Genomic DNA, 20943 nt, shown 5'->3' with positions numbered 1-20943 from the left:
ATGTGTGTAGTTGTGGATGATGTATATCACTTCAAGTCATTTGCGTTGTATTCTGTTCTCCATTCCATCTCTGTGGGATGGCAAGAGTACTTCATCACTTCGCAGTTGTAACATCACCATTTTGGCATGACGCTTAATGTTCCATCCGCACTGGGACATAATGGAGGAAAAATACTCGGCGCCTGTTTTTGTGGGACCAGAGGAGTACATCGCCCTGCAATTTGACATGGCTGAGTTACAGTGCATTTCTGTAACAAGCAAGTCAAGGAAATCATCCTTAATGGTTATTCGGCTTAATTTTATTTTGTGCTATTTAAAGTGCCTCAAGTCCCAGTAACTGCACAACAAATTTCGCTGACCTTCTTCACATTATTTTCAAAGCACCCATCACGACTTGAGTTTGAGCTTGCGACTCGACTCATGACTGTGTGTGTGTGAGGGGGAGGGGTTGCATTCCAGACCTACTGTGGCTGACGGGAAATGATGTCAGCCCTGCCTAGACTACCGTGACTCCTTATGTTCATGCCTACTTTTCATATTGGCCCACTTTTGGAAGCATTGCCAATGTAGTTAGGACGTTCACTCTTTTTCTTTTTCTGTGTTTTAAAAAATGATTTTCCCCTTAATGGTCTAGATGTGGCTCTTAATTGAATCCATAACACACCATTTCAAATCACTGGTCAGTCAGTCATTTAAGGTTTGGTACGATTGGTACAAGAAGTCATTTGAGGTTGGTAGGATTTGGCCCACTGCAATATGTAACTAAAACTATAAAGTAGACACATTTATGCATGATTATGTTTCATTCTTTTACAATTTTTGGTAGTTAAATGTTGTTTGTATATATGCCTGTATTACCTGCTTATCATTAATTCATATCCAGTTTAACACCGGTTTGGTATACAAAATAGTAAAGCACTGTGATACAGAAATTTTTTTTTTTCAAATTCCCAAAATAATTCCTGGAAATCTTTAAGAATGTCTGTTGAAAAGTGAGGCGTGACTTCAGGTACAACACGTAGATTTTGTTAGAAATGAACCGAGTAATGTTTAGGACCCTAGAAATGCAGACACAGACCAAATGCGATAATAAAAATGTTTCTTATCCAAAACCGACAAAAAAGTCCAAAACGGAATATGGCGCTTGCAAAAGGCAAGGTAATGTAACACCGAGAATACAAATGAAATGACAAGAGTCCAATTCACATGACAAACAAAAGCTAGATCAAATGACTAAACATTGACTATGCTTACATAACGTGGAACTAAGGGAACAAGAACGGCTATGATGAGATTGAGAGGTCTAGAAAAACGCTTGAGGAGGAGCGGCAATAAAGTCAATAATCCGACAGAGACATGAGCTCTTGGTAGTCCTTAAACACCTGGCTTAATTATGATGATCAAATTGGAAGCAGGTGTGCACGCTGGAGGAGAAGCCCTCCACTGCCACCTGCTGGAGATACACAGGAACAGGATTATGACAGGTTTAGCCTCGATCACTCATCTCATCACTTTCTCCTCTCATTATCAATGTAAATAAACACAAACAATTAACATGCCGTGGGCAATAGGTTACAAAAAAGTGTTTAGGGAGATTTAATCGGGATTTACAAAGCCAGTTGTGTGTAGTTGGTGGTTCCACGTGCTTGCGTAGCATTCAACTGTTGCAAGTGAAAATTACAGCAAGTTGCGTGTGAAAGAATGTGCACGTAGGCAAACACGCCAATTACAAACTGACCTCAGTTATTTCAGCCTCATGACAAAATGAAATTAGTCCCTCGAAAAAAATTGCAGAGTATTTTTACCTGGCAATTTTTTGGCTCATTACCATTCAAATGCCGCGACGTTTCATTGCACAAATGTCTTTCAGCTTTGTGGCATCAAGCATTATTACTGTATTGGCTCGAATATAAGATGGTGTTTTTTGCATTGAAATAAGACTGAAAAAGTGGGGGTCGTCGACATGCTTTTTCTCTCAAATATATTGTTATAATCATTTGTTTCAGATGTACTGTAATTATTTTCTGTATAAAAATTGATTTGGTGTTCAAAAAGTATTTTTTCAAACTTGAATCTTGAAAAAGAGGGGGTCGTCTTATAATCAGGGCCGTCTTATATTTGGGCCAATTCGGTATTCAGTGTTCGTATCAAAGGGCATAATCCAAAATCGACATTTTTCAATCCGATTCTTTGATTTATGTGGCTTGCTATTCAGTACTTATATACGGATGCTCGTCTAAAAGGGTTTCGGTTTACAAGGTTTTGAGCAAATTAAGCCTTAGCTCCAAAAGTGGCACCATATGTGTGACGGCAGCTCAGCTTTCCGGCAATAAATGGAGAAACGTCGCCATGTTTATGAGCTCAAGGGCTGCTACCAAAAATAGCAAACACACAGGAAAGCCCTCCAAACAAATATGTATTTTTGAACATGTACAGTATATTTGCTCTGTGAGAATCGTGGGTGGTAAAGCTGGAGCGAGCAGCCAAGTTTTGCATTCTTGGGAGTTTGTGTTGCTTGGGAAGCTTTTGGGTGTCCTCCCTCGCCCTCCCCTTTGGTAGCTCACCTCTGTTATTAAGTGTGTGTTGAGAGAAGGAAGTGAGGGAGTGTGTGGGGGTGGTCCTTGGTGCTCCATAATGCCGGCACTTGGGTACTGTGTTCAGCAATCGCGTTCAAGACTTGACCTTCCAAGACCGGAGACAACCCAACCTGCTTATTAGACAGTGCAGCACCTTATCTACACTATACTGTATAATAATTGCCGTGTGTCTCCAGCCATCACAAATTTCACTAGAAAGCCCAGTGGAGTGATTTTTTTTTTTTTTGCGATATGAACAAAAGTTATTGAAATCTCAAACTAATGAAATCTCCGTTGAGCCGTCATTTCAAAATGGTACCGATGAATTTCTAATGTGTAATTCTTGTGCGTGGGCTCTGTGAAGTTACAGCCAGCGTTTGCTAATTCAAATACTTTTTAAACTGACAAAAAGCCACAAAGTCACCACCCCAAAAAAACGTAATAATATCACAAAATATCACAATATCCCAGTGATTAGCCCGTCAACCTCACAGTGCAGAGTTACCAGGTTCAATTCCAGCTCCGCATTCCCTGTGTGGACTTTGCATGTTCTTCCTGGGCCTGCGTGGGTTTTCTCCGGGTACTCCGGTTTCCTTCCACATTCCAAAAACATGCATGGCAGACTGATTGAACTCTCAAAATTGTTCCTAGGTGGGAGTATGAGCGCAGGTGGTTGTCCATCTCTGTGTGCCCTGCGATTGGCTGGCAACCGGTTCAAGGGTGTCCCCCGCCTACTGCCTGAAGACAGCTGGGATAGGCTGCAGCACCCCCCGCGACCCTTGTGAGGATAAGTGGATCGGAAGATGAATGAATGAATGATAATCACAATAATATCAACCTAATTTAAGAAACATGCCAGTAAACACTTTTATTCCACTGTTTTTCTTTTAAAATTTGCACATGATGTTTTTTTTTATTCAATTCCAAAAACGCTGAGGATTCTCATTCAAGCTGTCACTGCAGAGCTGCATGTTAAGCTCCTCCCTCTAGGTACTTTACATACTGGACTCTAAAAGTCAGGGGATAAATCGTGCTGAAGGATTTTAAGTTTTGGATTGATAATTGCACTCACTTTAACTCATACGTTGTGAGAAACAACAACCACTGCTTTTTGGTTTTGGGGGCGCTGGAAATATGTTCCTTGAGCCTTATTATGGAGCCATTGACCATGATCATAAATCACCCTTTCAAGACAACCTGTCCAAGTAAAAATAAAGCAGGTCCCCGTGTGAAGTAAGACTGCCTCAACATCGTGCCACGGGCCACATCGTCCAGTATCCCAACGGAAAAAAAAATGCCACACTTGCGGTCTGTCTTTTATGTCGGAGCCAGAGTAGAGTTGAGGAGGATCTGCATGGATCATTGCTGGTTTTGTCGATGGCTTGTGGTTACCGGATGGCTGGTCTGCCATTGCCCATTTGTTTCTGTGAACTCCTCAGAGGGCAAAAGGTTCACCCCCATCCCCATAAAAAAAAAAGAAATCCGCCCTTTCTGGCCAATTCTTCTTCAGAATTGGACTGACTGGCGGAAGGGGTGCAATCAGGAGCCAAAGAAGCAAAACCTAAAATTATAATGTTGCAATGAATAAACAGCTACTCAGACAGAACCCAATCCAGGAATTCAGGATTTTGCATTTATGGCTGTTGCAACTGCTCATTTGAAAAACGTAAGTGGCATAAGTATTGACATCTGTTCTTGGGTCAACCCTGCACGGACTATACCTTGTTTGCCACATCTGCCGTATTTTCCGGACTATAAATCACAGTTTTTTTTCATAGTTTGGTGCGATTTTTACTCTGGAGTGATTTATATTGAAATTATGAACACATTATAACATCATTGATGTGTTATTTTCACATTAACTCATTCACTCCTAAAGACGTTTTTAAATGTCTTTTCAGACCTGGTCCAGAATTCGCTGGTACTGAATGAGTTAAACTGCAAGAGGGCGCTCTAGGCCCGCATTGATAAGTCGACGATGAGTCTGACGTAAGCGACATAGAAGAGGAAGCATCTTCTACCTTTGGATTTGTTTAGAAGCGACACAGAGGATGAAGATTTCATTGGATTTAGTGATTTGGAGTGACAGTGATGGTTTGGTAAACTTGTTAGCATGTTCTTTATGCGATAGTTATTTGAATAATATGTTACATGAACATACCAAGGCACGTTCTCAGTTCTTTGTTTCTGTGTCACAAAACGCTAGCATATCGTACACTGATTCAGCATGTTGTTCTTTATTTTACTTTTGTTTTAAATTACCTTTCAAGATGACATGTCTGTTCTTGATGTTGGATTTTATCCAAAACATTCCCCCCAAAAATGCGACAGTGCCGCTTATAGATGTTCTTTTCTCTTCCTTATTATGCATTTTATGGCTGGTGCCCGTAATACTCCGGAGCGATTTATAATATGGAAAATACGGTAATTTGGGATATTTGTTGTAAAGTTCACTTAAAATAATCCTTGCAATGTTGTGCATTAAAAAAGTTCATTTGTAGCCCTGTCGCCATCGCACAGTGGATAAACCAAACACAAGTCAGCTGGAAAAATACCCTGCTTTTTGCAATTCCTCTCTCTTTAAGAGTGTTGAAAAGCCCCCCAGTCGTGTTTAAGCATCGTTCTCTCGCTGTCAATTTTTTCCAGTCACGGGTCCCCTTTGAGTCTGCCAGTGCTTCGATTGCAATCAATCATGGTTTTGCTCAGGCAAACAGGCATTCCATTTGGCTTCAGATCGGAGAGTTCTCCACTGGTTTCCCATAGAACAGCCCAAAACAGTGAAATTTAATTGAGCATAAGCCATATAGGTCTTTGTCTTTACGTGCTGACATGATCACACTGTGATACAGTTCGCGTTATCATGGAATCAAACCTAAAACTAAAGTTGTCTCCGGCCATGCATTTCTGATGACATAATGTTTATGTCATCTTGTTAGAATCTCTTTTTAGAATTAAATATCTTGGTCTCTCTGTGTATGGCTCCAACATGTCTGGACCAACTCTGGGGTTTTTGGAGTCTCATCTTCCTATTCCTATTATGCACCAAGCACACCCATTCTTTCATCAGCAGGCACGGGAACCAGACAAAGCAGCCTGAAGGATCACCGGGAGTATCCCGAAATAGCTCTTAAAGAGCATGCAGTCGAACTTGTATTTTTCTTTGCCAGCTCTAAAAAGAGGTTCTGTGGTTTTGGCCAACTTCCCATCTCCTATCCAGCCTTCCTTCATCTTGTCGTCTTCATAAATCATTATCTGTCGAAGTGGGTGGAGTCGTTGATTGCGTTTTACAAAGCCGCTGTGTAATTTGACTAAGTAGTACTTTCACCGAGGATACTCATGATAAGCAATTTGGCTTGTTTAAAAAAAAAAACATCCCGAGTCTCCAGACTATTCCAAAGCTTACCCAGCTATTGGTTAGCTTCAGACAAGCACAGGACCCACAGGGAGACACAATGAACTCAATTCTGGTTTATTATTAGGGCAGAGGGACAGGGAAAGGAAGCAGGATCCAAAGGCAGTCAGAGAAACCAAAACCAAAGTGGACAGGAAGGCTGAGCGCGACAGTTGGGCAGCAGAGAGTATGGCAGGGAAGGTTGCTGAGGGACTGGCAATAGGGTGGCTCTTCAGACTGCCGAGTGTGTAGCTGACGAGTTAAAGACTGGTAGGTGTGTGGGTGGGACAGGTGCAGTGATTGGGGAGACGCCCAGCCCACACCGAATTAAGCGAAAGGCAACCAAAAACTACCGGAGGGAGGGGCCACATCATGGAACAATGGCAGATACAATGCAGGCCTCTGAAAGCTGATGTATATAACTGTCATATCGGTTTTACATGATAACCACTGTATCGCAACGTACCCCATCAAATATCCGGTGTATTTTATTTCTATCACTGAAAATCTGTATTTTCACAAGCCCGGTAAAGTTTTGGTGCTTCGTCTCATGTCAGACTTACAAAATTCAAGTTCAAGGCAGCTTCTGGGACTTGACTTACAGCCACTTTTCAGTTTTCACTGGTAGGAATTGACATTTACAGTGACTTGTCGCTCAACATAAGAAGCAAGAGAAGGGCTTTCAAAATTTTCTTTGGCTCAATTGTTGAGAAGAAGGCTCACGCGTGCTGTAAAAATTTCGCGCTCTCAAATGCCAAACACATGTCATCATTTCTTTCCACAGGCATCTGTCTTGCTATTACACAATATCCACGCAAAATTGACAGTCGTGGGACCGTGCCCTACATTTTCGGTCTTGCCCATAGCTTGACTGATTCATTTTGTTTCTAATCGACATGTTGCAAATTAGCTATTCACCGGCGCTACTTTTTTGAGAGGATGAGTTCAAGTACTCATCTAGTAGTGTTTGAATAGTCGCCAATCATGGGGTGCATGAATGGGTTAAATAAGAAGTGCGCGTAAGTCCTCAGGTTGAAATGTCTCGGGGGTGGGGGGGGGGGGGGCAGAGAAAGTGTGCCATTGACTATTATTTCCAGGTTGATATTTTTGCATCCAGTACTGCGTTGGTCGAACATTTTCTATGTCCAGACATAACTTTTGGCCTCTGTCACATCATTGCATACACTTCATTTAAAACATATGGAGTGTTTATGAGCCCATAGTTAGCGATGGCTGTAAATCTGTATCGTATCAAAGCATGTTTCCCATCCCTCGAGTCGTACGCCCTACGCATAGCTACCATTTGAGCTTGCGGCCCTCGAAAACCTTGATTATGAAAACATTGTCTCCAGATGCATCTTCCCAGAATTCACTGAAGAATATGATCTCAGCATGCAGTCATCTCATGACAAACACCCGCCCACTATAATTTAAGGAATAAATCTTACTTGGAAACAGTATTATTTTTTTTCCTTTCTTCATTTGTCGCTTGATAAAAAAACCCCAAAACAATTATGTGAGCGTCTACTAGTTTGGGGAGGCATGCAGGTTTATCTTGCGATCAACGTCACCTTTCAGAGGGGCTGGATGCAAGGTAGGCCAAGGGAAGCGCCCACAAAGAGCTCTTTGAGGAATAGAGCTGACACCATCCTGCCGCCGCACCCCATCCTTTTAAATAGCAGCCACTCATACATTTTTGCCTTTCGGCCGAGTTGAAGGAGAAGGTTGTTTGTTTTCGCCCGGATTGGTTTCATTGTGTGAGGCCCAGTCAGCGTAGCCGTATTTGTAAAATGTTACCATAGGTGATGGGGGAGGTCAGATTGTGTTTTTATTTCTCGGTGGGGAAAATTATATGCAAGACAGTCAAGAAATTAGATCGTGTTGATCCAAACAGATCGTACTACGACACATCATTCATCGCAGTGGGAGACAAACATAAATCGACCTCAACTTTCAAGATGTTGCCCGCCCCCCACCCCACCCACTTCCAGTATTCCTCCACCCAGCGTAACATTCCTCATGTGTGCAACTTTCATGTGTACACACGTATGTACCGTGTATATACCCCCCCCCCCAAGGTAAACTGAACTACAGTTGCACTCGTGGAGCTCATCTGTTGACATCCAAACACTCGTGGCAAGCATTCAGAGTTCAGAAGCAAGCATGATGGTTTCTGCATGTGACATGTTCGGAGAAGGTCAGCGTCAAGGAGTTGGAAGGCCAAGTGGGTTTGTGAGAAAGCAGAGGACAGCTGTCTGCTGTCGTGAGTCATCCATTCTAGTCATTCAGCGTTTTTGCTGCAGAGGGCATGTTATGTTGCGGGGGGTTGGGCGGTTCAGTAATGCCTAATTTACAGTCAACAGAAATAAGACTGCATCCAACAATTATTTTATTCATAGACTAAGCCCGTTGATGATTTCGATGATTATATTTCCAAAAATATGTTTTCGTTTCCTTCCCTTTTTTCAAAAGCTTGGCATCATTACAAACTGACAGTGCAGAAAATGCACAAGCAGTAAGTATGATCCTCTCACGTTGTGGTTTGGTCCGTAATGTGTCAGAAAATAGGCCAAAAATGTTGACTCAACACACCCAATCAGTTCACTTTCATGGAGGATGACATAAAGCAGATATTTACAATTGAGATGCTGAAATTCTGAGTATTTGTACATTTAAGGGGTCGGGACAATTCATCAATTACTTTTGGTAATCAATTAGTTCTCGATTGAATCTTTGCACCTCAAAATAGAAATAATAGTCTGAATAATCAATGAAAATCTCTGAGATTTTTTTTATTAGATTTTTAACAATAAATTAAAAAGGCAATTTGCTGAGTTGCTAAATCCATTCACACAGGACAATTTTTTTTCTCTCCGATTTTTGTTTCAGAAATGAAGACGAATGTCAATGTTCAAAGAGGCAAACCTTCAAGTAACAGAACTCGCAGCGAGTTCTGCTCACCGGTTTTCGAATTCTGCTGTGCAAAATACAAAAATAGATTGTTGAACCACAAACACCTCGACTCACTCCAGTCGTCCAAATGAATTCTGTCAAAAAACATTTTTTTTTTCTTCAACACAATAAATCATGTTCAAATTTTCAAATGTTAACACATCGGACGCACAAAAGACAACCTGCACACTAGCCTGATACAGCCAACAGTCAAAATGACAACAATGGTAAAATCCTGATGAGGTCACGAAATACCTCATGAAAGCACCGCCATTTGTTTTACGAACTGGAAATGAGCGTCTGAAATCGGTGTACCCTGCGAGCTCTTTTGTGTGCATCAGGGAAGAATTTGCCGTGACCTTTTTTCCCCAGTCAAGGTTCTGTCTGACAGAAATTGGTTGAACGCAATCACTCATCTTTTTAAAGCAAAATAGCTTTAAAAATGCAAATCTACAAAACGGGGCCACAAAAATGCACAAAGACGAGAAGGGAAGAGCAAACGTTTCAATTACAGTGAAATCAGACAGTTTTTTAGTTTTTTTTTTTTTTTTAGGGGTCGATGAAGGACACAGCAATATAGCGCGTGCCATTGGTGGTGGGTAGACCTTCATGGAGATGAGTCAGTCGTCCTGGGTGCATGAAACTCCAGCCTTTCCGAGGTGATTCTATGGAGCAGTTATATCGATGGAAACGACAGCCGCCACCCTGAGAAGAAGCAACGTGTGGTCAGTGATTTCTGCTGCGGAAATAATGTGTCTTTGTTCATCGAACTAGCGGCACTTTCTCTAACTTTCTTGTTTGATATGTCCAAGATTATTCACATAAAACAAAGTCTGGGAACACTGACTTGAGAAAAAAAAATCTCAGCAGCTAGTCAGCTCTTTGACACCTGGTCTTACCTGAAAGTCTGTGTCTTTGTTATTGAGGGCAATGTTGATAGTGAAGGTGGAGGAGTCATGGTGGGGCCTCAGGTATGATTGCCTCTCAGGAGTATATTTGACGACAAAGTTCATGAGCGCGTAACCCTGCAACGGGATGGAAAATACATCAACTAAGTTGTCACCACTGTTCACATTTTGACCCTTTCATGCACCCTGTAACCTGATAACAGGATAAGCTGTCCACTGTAGTAACGGCTGTGCCTGAAAGGGTTAAAGTGTCATGTAGTGTGCATGTAAAGGCAAGCCTTTTTTTTTCCTTTTGGATTGATGACTTGTTTCTGCTCCTGGAGCTGTTGGGTGTTGAGATATGAGTTCCGGGACCGGTGTCCTAAAAGATTTCAAAACTACACTACGAGTTTTCCTCTTCAATGTGGGCCAGCAGTAAAGGTTGGGAAAGAGGTGTTCAGCTCCAAAGTGGAATATTTGGAGTTTGAGTTGTAAATATAGAATTTCTAACACCAGTCTTGGCACACATTGTAGTTTTCCCTCGGGACATTGCGGACCTTTGTATAGTATCCGGAGAAAACTTTGAGTGTGACAGGTGCGATGAACTCTCGGATAAAGTGAAGCCACTCTTTGTCAAAGCCGATTTGCTTCATGTGGATGTCGTCCGTTGGGACTGTCTCATAGCCACCAGCAATCCTCTTGTCCTGTTGAACAAAAAAATTAATAAAACAAACAAAATAAAGGACAGGTTTTTCCCGCACGATAAGGCGCTTCCGAGTGTAAGGCGCACCTTCAATGAATGGCCTATTTTAAAACTTTTCATCTAGAGGGTGCACCACATAGAATAGAAGCTACAGTAGTGGCTGCGGTTGTGTTATGCATCCGCTCAATGGCGTTACACTAAAGGGAATACAGTAATCCCTCATTTATCACTGTTAATGCGGACCAAAACCACCCGCGAGAAACGAAAATCCGCGAAGTAGCGACCAATTAACAAACAGGTAAAAAAAAAACCATATACTGTATATATATATATATATATATATATACTTTTAAGTCCGCAAAAGGTCCGCAAACGGTCCGTGAGAAGCTGCAAAACAACAGCGAGTCACATAGAGCAACATATACAGTACTGTACTCCATGTATATTTAAAAAAAATATATATATATATACAATATATATATACATTAGGCGCATCGGATTATAAGGCACACTGTCAGCTTTTGGGAAAATCGTATACTTTCAGGTGCACCTTATAGTGCGGAAAATACGGTACATGAATATGCTAATTATAAAACGTCCTCAAGTGAAATGGACAGATTCTGCTTCCTTTAATGCTACTTTTGTCTTCAAATGTGCCGGGTTGCGAACACATTCTGAAATTGACCATTTTCCTATGAGGGTTGTGGTGCTAGAATGACCCCATTTGATCGGTTCACTGCTTTTTATTGCAATTCTTGCGACATAACACTCTTTCTAGAGCTCCCAGTCGCGGGGTTTTAAATGTCTTAACAACATGATAGATGTAATCAAGGCAACATCATCGCCCCTTTTATGCATTGCGGCCAATCATATTAAGACGGTCCACTTTGTTTTCACAGCTGGTCAATATAAAACTCAACCGCCGCCGGCAAAAAGAGTTGCCTTCAAATTCACGTCTCGGAGAACACCGCCCCTCCTCTGAAAGAATGTTAACAAGTCATCATGGGGGGATGCCTCTAATTCTTTGCTCCCACTTCTCATTGTTGTTTGTTTACTCGAGCAGGCACCATTTCTTTGCAGTGAAGCAAGAGCATTGTTTATTTTTATTTCAAATGAAATACTGTGGGTTACGGGGGGGTTTGAATCTGGCAGCATGCACTGCATTAGCCATTAGGAAGCTTTATTGAAAAGTCCTGGTCGATTTTTCACTAAAATGTCTACCAAGGTCCGTGTTCAAGGTCGTGTAGTTTTCCTGATGTTTTAAAGGTTATTCTTCGGCCAGAGCCTTTGGACTGTTTTGACAATATAAAGATTGTTTTAGGCTGTTCCTTAGCTCATGCTACACCCCTTCCACCAAATGCGATAAAAAACAAAATAGCCAGAGGTCAACAATGAGTTTGCCTTATTTTGCATGCTGCTAGCAAATGCATGAATGAAGAAAAGGCTAGTGTCGGTATGTGCTGACTTTGTTTTGGGCATTGTGTTCACTGATGCGACATTGACACGGGACTGACCTCATGTTTGCCACCGGACCACGAACCATGGTTCTCCATCTCCTCCACAATTTCATCACAGGCCTTTTCCGTGAAGACCGGGAACCAGAACACATCTGGACAAGGCTGCAGGCCAAAAACACACACACCTATTTTTGAAGTCTCAACTTCGCCGTGAGTAAGCCGTTACCGCAATCTTGAGTTATTTAGATTAAAAACAGATGGTGCAATCCACGTACTGTCTGGCATTCAGTCATACTGTACTCGTCTGTAAACAAAATACACACAAACCTCTTCCAAGTAGTTCTCTGTGAAGATTTTCATGTAGTTGGGATGGATGTACTTCTCCTTCCAGTCCTGCAAAGACCACTCGGTATTAGAGGCCTTTTGTTGGACTATTTGATGACCCGAATACCAGGCAGCACTAATCCTCTCCCGCAACTAGCAATCTCCCATGGCGCCACACGGCACATTCGGAGTCGCGGCTCATGACTTGAGTCTTTTCATTACGGCTACCAAGCTCCTCAGGTGGCTACTCGCCTTTCTGTAAATCAAAGGTAACGGCAGTAGCTACTTACCAGGGGATTTTCGAATATCTGCCACAAGTCACTGTTATAGTGAGAAGTGTTATAATTGGCTGCGGAAAGGAGCCTCCCAAATTCATCGCGGTTTGTCAAGTACATGAAGACTCCCTGCAGCAAATAGGAAAAGCCGTAGTTACGCACAAGGCATAAAACATACACTTCAAAATGTCTGACAGGAGGCTTTAGATATACATTATTGCTGCAACATAATTATTGGTTAGCACTCTAATAGCAAATTGTAAATGTTTTTTTGTGTTTGTCTGATTCAGGTAGAGCAGAAACAGAAGCCAGATAAATAATCAAAGATTATTTATGGGTGGGATAAGAGTGGCTCAGGAGGGGGGCGGGGGGCGTTCACGTGGGTGTTGGTGGGATGGGAACAATTCAAGGTGGGGGGTTGGTGAAGTGAAAGGAAGGGCAGGAGAACAGGGACAGAAGGGGTGCAATTCTAGGAGCAATATTGTCCTCTATAGGGAGGCAGGAGGGAGGTTTTGGACACAAAATCAGACTAGGCTTCGTAATGATCAAGTTCACAAAATGTCACAAAAGTTTGCAAAATGTCCGTCATAAAAGGCTGTCTTGTTTGCAGAGGTGGATGACAACGTATGGAAAGAGCCTAGTCTGATATTGGTCGTCGTTTTCGAGATCAAGCAGCTGGTTTTACGGTCAAGCATCAGGATGGGGTTCTTGACTGTACGGTATGATGGTCTTTTACATTATTTTTCCTCCTTGCTTCTTTGGACAAGCAGATCTGCTTAAGCCTCAGATCAAATTTAACAGCTGTTTGGCTCAACATCAACTCAACCAGGACACATTGATGTTCTTGAAGAACTAACACAGAATAAATGTGTACTTATGAAACACTTGAGCATCCACCCAAACATTGTCACAAGCCCAAACTTGGACTGGCTTCTGAGTGCTAACCCGTTGGAAATTGGCGTTTCAGATAATAGCAGTAATCAAAACAAATGGAAACCTTTGGGGGCCTGAGCATATGGAATGATTCCGGAGAAGGGGACTCTTTTTCTCTCAGACTGGTCTAAAACGAAGGAGAAGCATCATGTAAATAGGATACCACATAGCTTAATTATTTCAAATAAAGACAACAGGGTAACAGAGCAACATAAGGGGCGGTGAGGAAATGTGCCCGCATTGGAAAAAGAAGCAAGATTCCCTCTGAAGCAGATGTTTAGTTAGTCGGCGGAATGCATCCAGGACCGCAAAAGGCACCAAGTTGAAATTAGACTTGATAGCTAGTGCAGCGCTCAAGGCAGCATGTCAACAGCTTGATGCAATGACAAGAAACAGTTTTGGTTAAAAAAGTGAAAAGGGGATAACTTGGATCAGGTCATCGTCAGCAAGTGGTTACACACAACAGGATCAGGAAAGACTGCAAAGCGGGGACTGGCCGGATACAACATAAAAAGCTGACCATTGCACGAACGCGGTACCGCCATGCCGTCACAACACGCAAGAGGCATTTCAAACGTATACTTGCCATTGGTCACCTTCCATTGCGCTGTTGACTTTTATAGGGTTATGATCCACAGCATTTCTATCATGTCTTTGTCTCAAATGTCTTTGGAGAAGCATAATAGATCGAAATCAAAAGCCGTCCTTACCAGCTCTCGGGTGTGTTTACACAAAGCCATATCAGGGTCCAGTTTCTCAAGAACAAAGTAGTTCCTTTCTTTCAACTCCTTCCTCAAAACACCCCCCTGGATCAGGTAGATATGCGCCATGTAAGGAATGTTCCACACCCCCCTGGAAACAACGCAACGACGTGAAATGAGGCAGTCCTTTTGCACAATTGCCACTCAAATGTGTGTCACGGACACTCATGCGGAGATTTGATAGTCAGCTCCACAAGCCACTTGTCTGAAGCTGTGTGGTATGGCGTTCTCATGACTGAATGTCGTTTTCATTTGCATTTCTGAGGCCTTGATGCCTCTTAACCTGTGCGGATGATCTATTTTAGTGTTGTGTGTGGCTGTGTGAGGTGAGGATGGGGGGGGGCTTTATTCTTTGGCCCACATCAGGGTGCAGTTATAATGGTATTTTTAGACACATACAAGTGTTTTTGGCCAGTACAATGTGGTAGATTTGGTGGTCATCGGTCAGGATGGAGTTGAATCATGGTGTGCCATCTGCTACGTACTGGAATGACTTATTTGGATAATTGTAGTTAGCGGTTAGGCGGCCCGCTGGCCTCACAGAACAGAGGTGCAGGGTTCGATTCCAGCTCTGGCCTTCCTGTGTGGAGTTTGCATGTTCTCCTCCGTGCCCGCGTGGGTTTTCTCCGGGTACTCCGGTTTCCTCCCACATTCCAAAAATGTGCGTCGCGGGTTAATGGATCACTCTAAATTGTACGAAGGTGTGATTGTGAGTGTGGATAGTTGTTTGTCTATGTGTGCCCTGCGATTGGCTGTCAACCGGTTCTGGGTGTCCTTCGCCTACTGCCCGAAGACGGCTGGGATAGGCTCCAGCAAGCCCGTGACCCTTTTGAGGATCAGGGGATCAGAAAATGGATGGATGGTTAGCAGTGGATGACGCGGGATACATGCAGATGTGAAAGCTTCTTGTACTTACATTCGTTTCCTCTGCACGATATCGACGTAATCTTCTGAGCGGGCGTAATAACCATCCAGACTCAGCGCTCCCCAGAAGTTGGACCACAGCTTGTTGTGGCGAGTCACAAGGGGGCCGATGATTTTCCTGCGTGGGGGCAAAATGGCGGAGTGGTCACAGGACAGAATAATTTAATCCTATATCATCACCCAAGTAGCCAACCCTATTTTACCATCTCCCTCCTATGTTTCGTTTCAAAGCTAACTCCACACTTTTTAAAGCACAAGGCATAAATCTGTTAATAATTGAAATATAAATAAAAGTGTTCATCAAGACGGCACTCCGCTTATGACAGATAATTTTTTTTCTTGTCATTTGGAAACTTCACGGTCAGCAGAGAATCCTCCATCCTCCCTTGAAATAACCCTGGAAGACCATGTTATGCGACGTTAAGATACAGCCAGAGCGACTAGATGTCGTTTGTGGGATGCTTTCTTTGCTTTTTAGGAGCTGCAGAAAGGAGACAGAAGTTTGCATGTTCGGTATTTTGCGTGATGCAAAGTGGCACGTCGGGGTTAGCGCAATGAGGCGCTTTCGCCGTTTCCATGTGGTCAGCAAAAAAACAAATGAAAAAAAAAACAGGAAACCGGCGGCAATTATTTTTAAACTCTTGCCACTTTTCTGCAACGCGCCTGCGGTTTTACCATGCTGAGAATAAATTCAACAGTCCCGTGAACTTCACAGGAGCACGGGAGGTTTGGTTTTTTTTTTTCCAGTGAGCACCGCATTACCTGTTCTGCTCAATGAGGAGCTTCAGAGTCTGTGCGTTGGTAAGCATCACGTCTGAGTCGATGCTGAAGTAGAAGTCGCATGTGGCATCTTGGCGGCAAAGATCCCTATAGACACAAATGTGAAGAAATTAGTCGTTTTTCAAATCCAGGGCTAAAGAAAAAAGCAAATTGAGAAGCAATTAAAGAGCCACGTGAAAATGTTTCACCTCCAAAGCATCTATTTTCAATGTTGGATCTTTGCTGGTAATCTCCATGCACAGGTGCATGCATTATCTAATGCACAGGTGTCAAACTCAAGGCCCGGGGGCTCGATCTGGCCCGCCGCATCCATTTATGTGGCCAGCAAAAGCAAATCAAACATGTCAATGTCTACCATGATTGCTAAAACCTGGACCAACATTTCAACTTCTCATATGTAATAAATAAGAGAGATATTTTAAGCATTTTCTTGTTACCAAACCCGTCATTACAATCGTTGAATCAACCATTTTTCTTGACTTCTTTCAATGCTTTTACGGTCATACGGCCCTCCAAGGAAAACGGTCACTTCAATGTGGCCCGTAACAAAAAGGAGTTTGACACCCCTGATCTAATGGATCATTTGATTTTTAGAAGATTAGAGAAGGCTTGTTTCTAAAAATGACTGTACACAGGTGTCAAACATGGGTCCTGGAGGGCCCGTTATCCGGCATGTTTTCCGTCTTTCCCCTGCTGCAACACACCGGATTCAAATGATCAGGATGGTGATCAGGCTCCTGCAGAGCTGGCCGATGAGCTGACCATTAGAACCCGAGTTTGACACCTCCGCCGTAAATGCACGCTCCCGTCTAACCGGATGGAGCTGCAGAGGCGATACGAAGGGTCAAACTACCCTAACAGAGAATCTTGAGGCATCATTTTCAAAGACTTAATTTCCATCAACAAAAGTGTTGAACAAAGACTCTGACTATTTAAGTGCATGTGATTTCCTGTTATTTTTGTTTCCACTTTGCAATAAGGCTGTGGCAAAATATGGAAAAGCAAGTGTTTAAAATCGTACGTACATGGCCATGTTCCTGGCTTCGCCTTGGCTGAGATTTTCTTCCGGTCCAACGACTTTTAAGGTGCCGAAGACGTTCCGATGTTCCTCCCAGAATTTCTGCATGTGCCTCTCATGGTAAACCTCCTGACAATCGGGCAGGCATTGATAGATTAGAAGGCCGTGCACAGGAATAACGTCGGTTGCAAGTACTCACGTTATTGTGGACAAAAACATGAAGTTTATCTTTGGGATAATCCAACGTCATCAACCGTTGGAAGAACTCAGGCAGAAACGGCGTCGGGTGCTCGATGAAAACTCCGACGAGCACTTTGGGGTACTTCTGTCGAAATGTGACAGAAACAAAAATGCAGAAATTTCAAACATCACGTCGAGCAAACGGAGCACTATTTGGCATAAATCACGGAATCGTTTGACAGCCCACATTAGCTTTGTTGATACTTTGAAGTTGTGATGAATGGCATTCTCGTCAACGGAGCTTTTCGGTTGACTTGAATGTCGCTTTGCTGACATGATTGAGCCCATGCTGGGTGTACTTTGCAGTCATCTGCCTTACATATGGCGTATGCTATCAACGATAGCTTGTCAGGAAAAATCTTTACTCTGACTCGTTCACCAATTGGGAGATTCTATGTCGTAGTTAGATAAAACTCAGCAATATTCCAGGACATTAATACCGTGTCAGTGCCTCACAGGCAATACATCCATTCGGAAATTACGTTTTTCACACCAAGCAACAGAATCATCCGTGACATCTATGAAAACATCCTCTTGAGAATTCTGCATGTGAGGGCTTGACAAGAACTTCTGTCCCCATCGCCACGTATAACATGATAGTCAGGGAAGAGTCTGTAAACACTCGTGAAAGGGAAAAAAAAAACCAAATTAAAGGGGAAACATTTTCCCAAGCAACTTTGCCACGAAAGTTCATCCTGGACTGCAACTCCCTGTGACCAGTTCATAGCATGGCTCTGGGACTGCGATGAAAAGGGATGCAAGCCGAGGCATCTAATTTGAAGGTTTGCAACGTCTGGTTTTAAGGCACACGATGGAAGTTTTAAGAATTCTGCCAGGGCGCAGGGAGGGGACCAAAAAACAAAACAAAAAAAAAAACCCTTTCCCTAGAGCAGACGAGTGTCCACGCAGTGTTTTTACACAAAATAAAGCATTGGGATGTGGTGGCCTAGCTTGTTATTGTCTTTGGCAATGAAATTCGAATTGTGTATACCAGTTTCTAAGCAAAAGCACACAAAGAATCAAGCAGAACTCAATTTTGCCATGATACTGTCACCCCCATTATTTCCATGACATGATGCCCTCACTTTTTCCACATGAGACAGTGTAAGACACCACCAGTTATTTGTAAAAAAATAAATGATAATAATGTCGTTAGGCCTCATTCATTGTCGAAATATTACAACTCTGCGCACAATTTCGGTCCATATGCAAAATTGCCATCGGGTTAATTCGTCAATTAGAAATCATTGTACCGTATTTTCCACACTATAAGGCGCAACCAAAAGCGTTCAGTTTTCTCAAAAGATGACAGTGCGCCTGATAATCCGATGTGCCTTGATATAAGGATCAATATTCTGATTCCTTGGACATAGTATTTTAAATCTTCTGTAAAGTGCTTTGTTACAGTTGCAGCGGTTGTGACACTCTGTTTAATAAATCTGTATTGTATTGTATTGTATTCTCTTTAGCATAGCTCCATCTAGTGGATGTGTAAAGCAACCGCAGTCACTATTGTAGCTTCTATTTTGTGCGCCTTATAATGCGGTGTGCCCTAAATATGAAAAGTTTTGAAATAGGCCAGTCATTGAAGGTGCGCAAATACAGTAATGGACAGGGTCGTTCTTTCAATTTGTAATCCGGATAAACCACGCCCATATGTTCCTCCGTTCGATACATCACAGTTAACTTGGCGAGAGGGCTTGAATTTGCGAGTGAAGGCCCCATCAAATTAAAGGAACACATTTCACAAGGGCAAAGATTTAGGCTATGGTGTGAGAGGTGGAGGCAAGGCACTTAAGCGTCAATGCAAAAAAATAATAATAAAAAAAGATACCTGGGCCTCTATTAGAGAGGCACCGCACTGTGACTTAGCAGAAGACAACGTGGTTTGGTATTAACCCTTTTGTGCATCCGGTAACCTGATAACATGATAAGCTGTCCACTGTAGTAACTGCCGTCCCTGAAAGGATTAAATGGGATGCAAAGAAAATAAAGCCGCTGTGCCCCCAAACTCTGGAACTCACTTCCACCCAATATTCGTAATATTGACTCTCTTCCCACATTCAAAATCCATTATTGTTATTATTATTATTATAAAATAAAAAAGGACATCGGAGGACAAGGATCACCTGATCTCACGCCACAGGGTAAGCGAGTGACTGTAACAGGACACTCTGCTATCTGGAGCATATGTGAACAGAACAAGGATAGTCACCACTCGTCTGCCACTTCCAGGTCATTATTACTTGTTCCCATTTGGAATTAACATCTTACAATATACGAGTGAAGATGAGTGTTGTCTTTCCCCTGCCTACTCATTTTGGTCTTGTACTTTGTACAAGAAATGTAAAATTGAGGATTCAAGATTGCAATCAGACGAACGGCGGTGTCTGAGTGTCAAGATTATTTAGGACATTTAATCAACTCATCTGAACATTTCTGGTATTGGCCCGAATATAAGACAGCCCTGATTATAAGACGACACCCTCTGTTTCAAGACTCAAGTTTGATACTTTTTGAACACCAAAAAATTTTTATACAGAAAATAATTACAATACATCTGAAACAAATGATTATAACAATATATTTGAAAGAAAAAGCATCTTGTTTACACCATAACTTCTCCTCAGCTGCCGGTTAACCTGCCCGATCTTCGACCCACTTTTCTCCAGATTGTCGCTACGTTTCTCCATTTTCTGTTATCTCTTCTATTATTTTCATCTCTTTTCTTTCTTACCGCTATTTTTTATTTTACTTCTTTGTGCTACCGCTATTTTCATTTTTATTCTTCGTGACGGGTTCGCTTTGTCCTGGGGAGTCAAGTTCAGCATTCGCTTCAATGATATCTGGCGCCATCTAGCGTCGTGAATGGGTTTAATGTATAGACCCCGACTCTAAGACGACCCCCACTTTTTCATTCTTATTTCAATGCAAAAAACACCGTCTTATATTTGGGCTGATATGGTAATTATTTCTATGGGTTTTTTTTTAAATTTCAAAATGGGTGTGCATGTTGGGTAAAAGATATGAAACATTTTTTCAAAGGCTGATCCTTCATTATTTGCAGGCGAATTATAAATCCGAGTGTCTGTATGCACATTTTAGGCACACATTTTTGTGTTTGCTGTGTATGACGCCGAATTAGAGCTACTTGAACAGAGCTGCTTTTTCTCATGCAGTTGTCTTGAATCCGCATCAACCATTTAGGGAGATTCATTTTCATGAGCGCAGAGCCTCACAGGGCTTTTATATATAAATATTGTAAATCACCGTTGAGCACATTTCTGAAGTACCAAGGACACCTCTGTTCGTATACAAAAAAAAAAAAATGCTTCCAAATGTGGTTATCACCAAGTAGACACCACCACATAACCTGAGACGTTTCCAAATTCCTGCCGTTCTGGTCCAAGTATATGGTTTGACTGAACTCTGCGACATATTTTCCACATGACCACTATAACTGGAGATTGCGGACAGAACCTATACGGAGAAGCCCACAAAAAGGGAAGGCCGGTCAGCAGTGACACCCCTTTTAAATGAGTCTTTCAGAAAACCACAGAAGCCATATCCTGCACCACAGCGGTGCCAGGCTTTCTCTCGCCCGAGTAGTTTCCCTTGCGTGAGGTACGTAACCTATTATTTTAGTAAAGGGCCATGGGCAACAGTTGGGCTTATCTCTTGAAAGTGGACAGTCGGCGCCATACTCCAACTGTCTAGACAGC

At 42.4% G+C, this 20943-nt stretch overlaps 1 protein-coding gene and 1 long non-coding RNA gene across 3 annotated transcripts in view; one reads left to right on the top strand and one right to left on the bottom strand.

The window, feature by feature from the left end:
* Positions 1-8733: 8733 nt before the first annotated feature.
* The window catches only part of plod2 (procollagen-lysine, 2-oxoglutarate 5-dioxygenase 2), a 28971-nt gene continuing 16761 nt past the window's right edge, over positions 8734-20943 (bottom strand). The window contains exons 9-20 of one of the 2 annotated variants that reach the window (XM_086102191.1): positions 17181-17306; positions 16989-17110; positions 15946-16050; positions 15176-15301; positions 14209-14350; positions 13563-13625; positions 12581-12694; positions 12294-12359; positions 12024-12128; positions 10364-10510; positions 9819-9944; positions 8734-9624 (exon numbers count right to left, since the gene is read on the bottom strand). In XM_086102191.1, coding sequence (XP_085958317.1) covers positions 9469-9624; positions 9819-9944; positions 10364-10510; positions 12024-12128; positions 12294-12359; positions 12581-12694; positions 13563-13625; positions 14209-14350; positions 15176-15301; positions 15946-16050; positions 16989-17110; positions 17181-17306 — 1398 coding nt within the window. In that variant the 3' untranslated portion in view covers positions 8734-9468. The remainder of the gene's footprint in view (positions 9625-9818; positions 9945-10363; positions 10511-12023; positions 12129-12293; positions 12360-12580; positions 12695-13562; positions 13626-14208; positions 14351-15175; positions 15302-15945; positions 16051-16988; positions 17111-17180; positions 17307-20943) is intronic. The other variant, XM_086102192.1, reaches the window with a different exon arrangement.
* The window catches only part of LOC147186672 (uncharacterized), a 29192-nt gene continuing 20279 nt past the window's right edge, over positions 12031-20943 (top strand). Inside the window, exons 1-2 of the long non-coding RNA XR_015099023.1 lie at positions 12031-12176; positions 13176-13284. This is a non-coding gene — a long non-coding RNA (uncharacterized LOC147186672). The remainder of the gene's footprint in view (positions 12177-13175; positions 13285-20943) is intronic.

Source organism: Hippocampus guttulatus, chromosome 21 (assembly GCF_054856545.1).
Source record: "Hippocampus guttulatus isolate MCC_2025c chromosome 21, RoL_Hgut_1.0, whole genome shotgun sequence".
Taxonomy (NCBI): domain Eukaryota; kingdom Metazoa; phylum Chordata; class Actinopteri; order Syngnathiformes; family Syngnathidae; genus Hippocampus; species Hippocampus guttulatus.
This window is presented reverse-complemented; position numbering and strand designations above follow the sequence as displayed.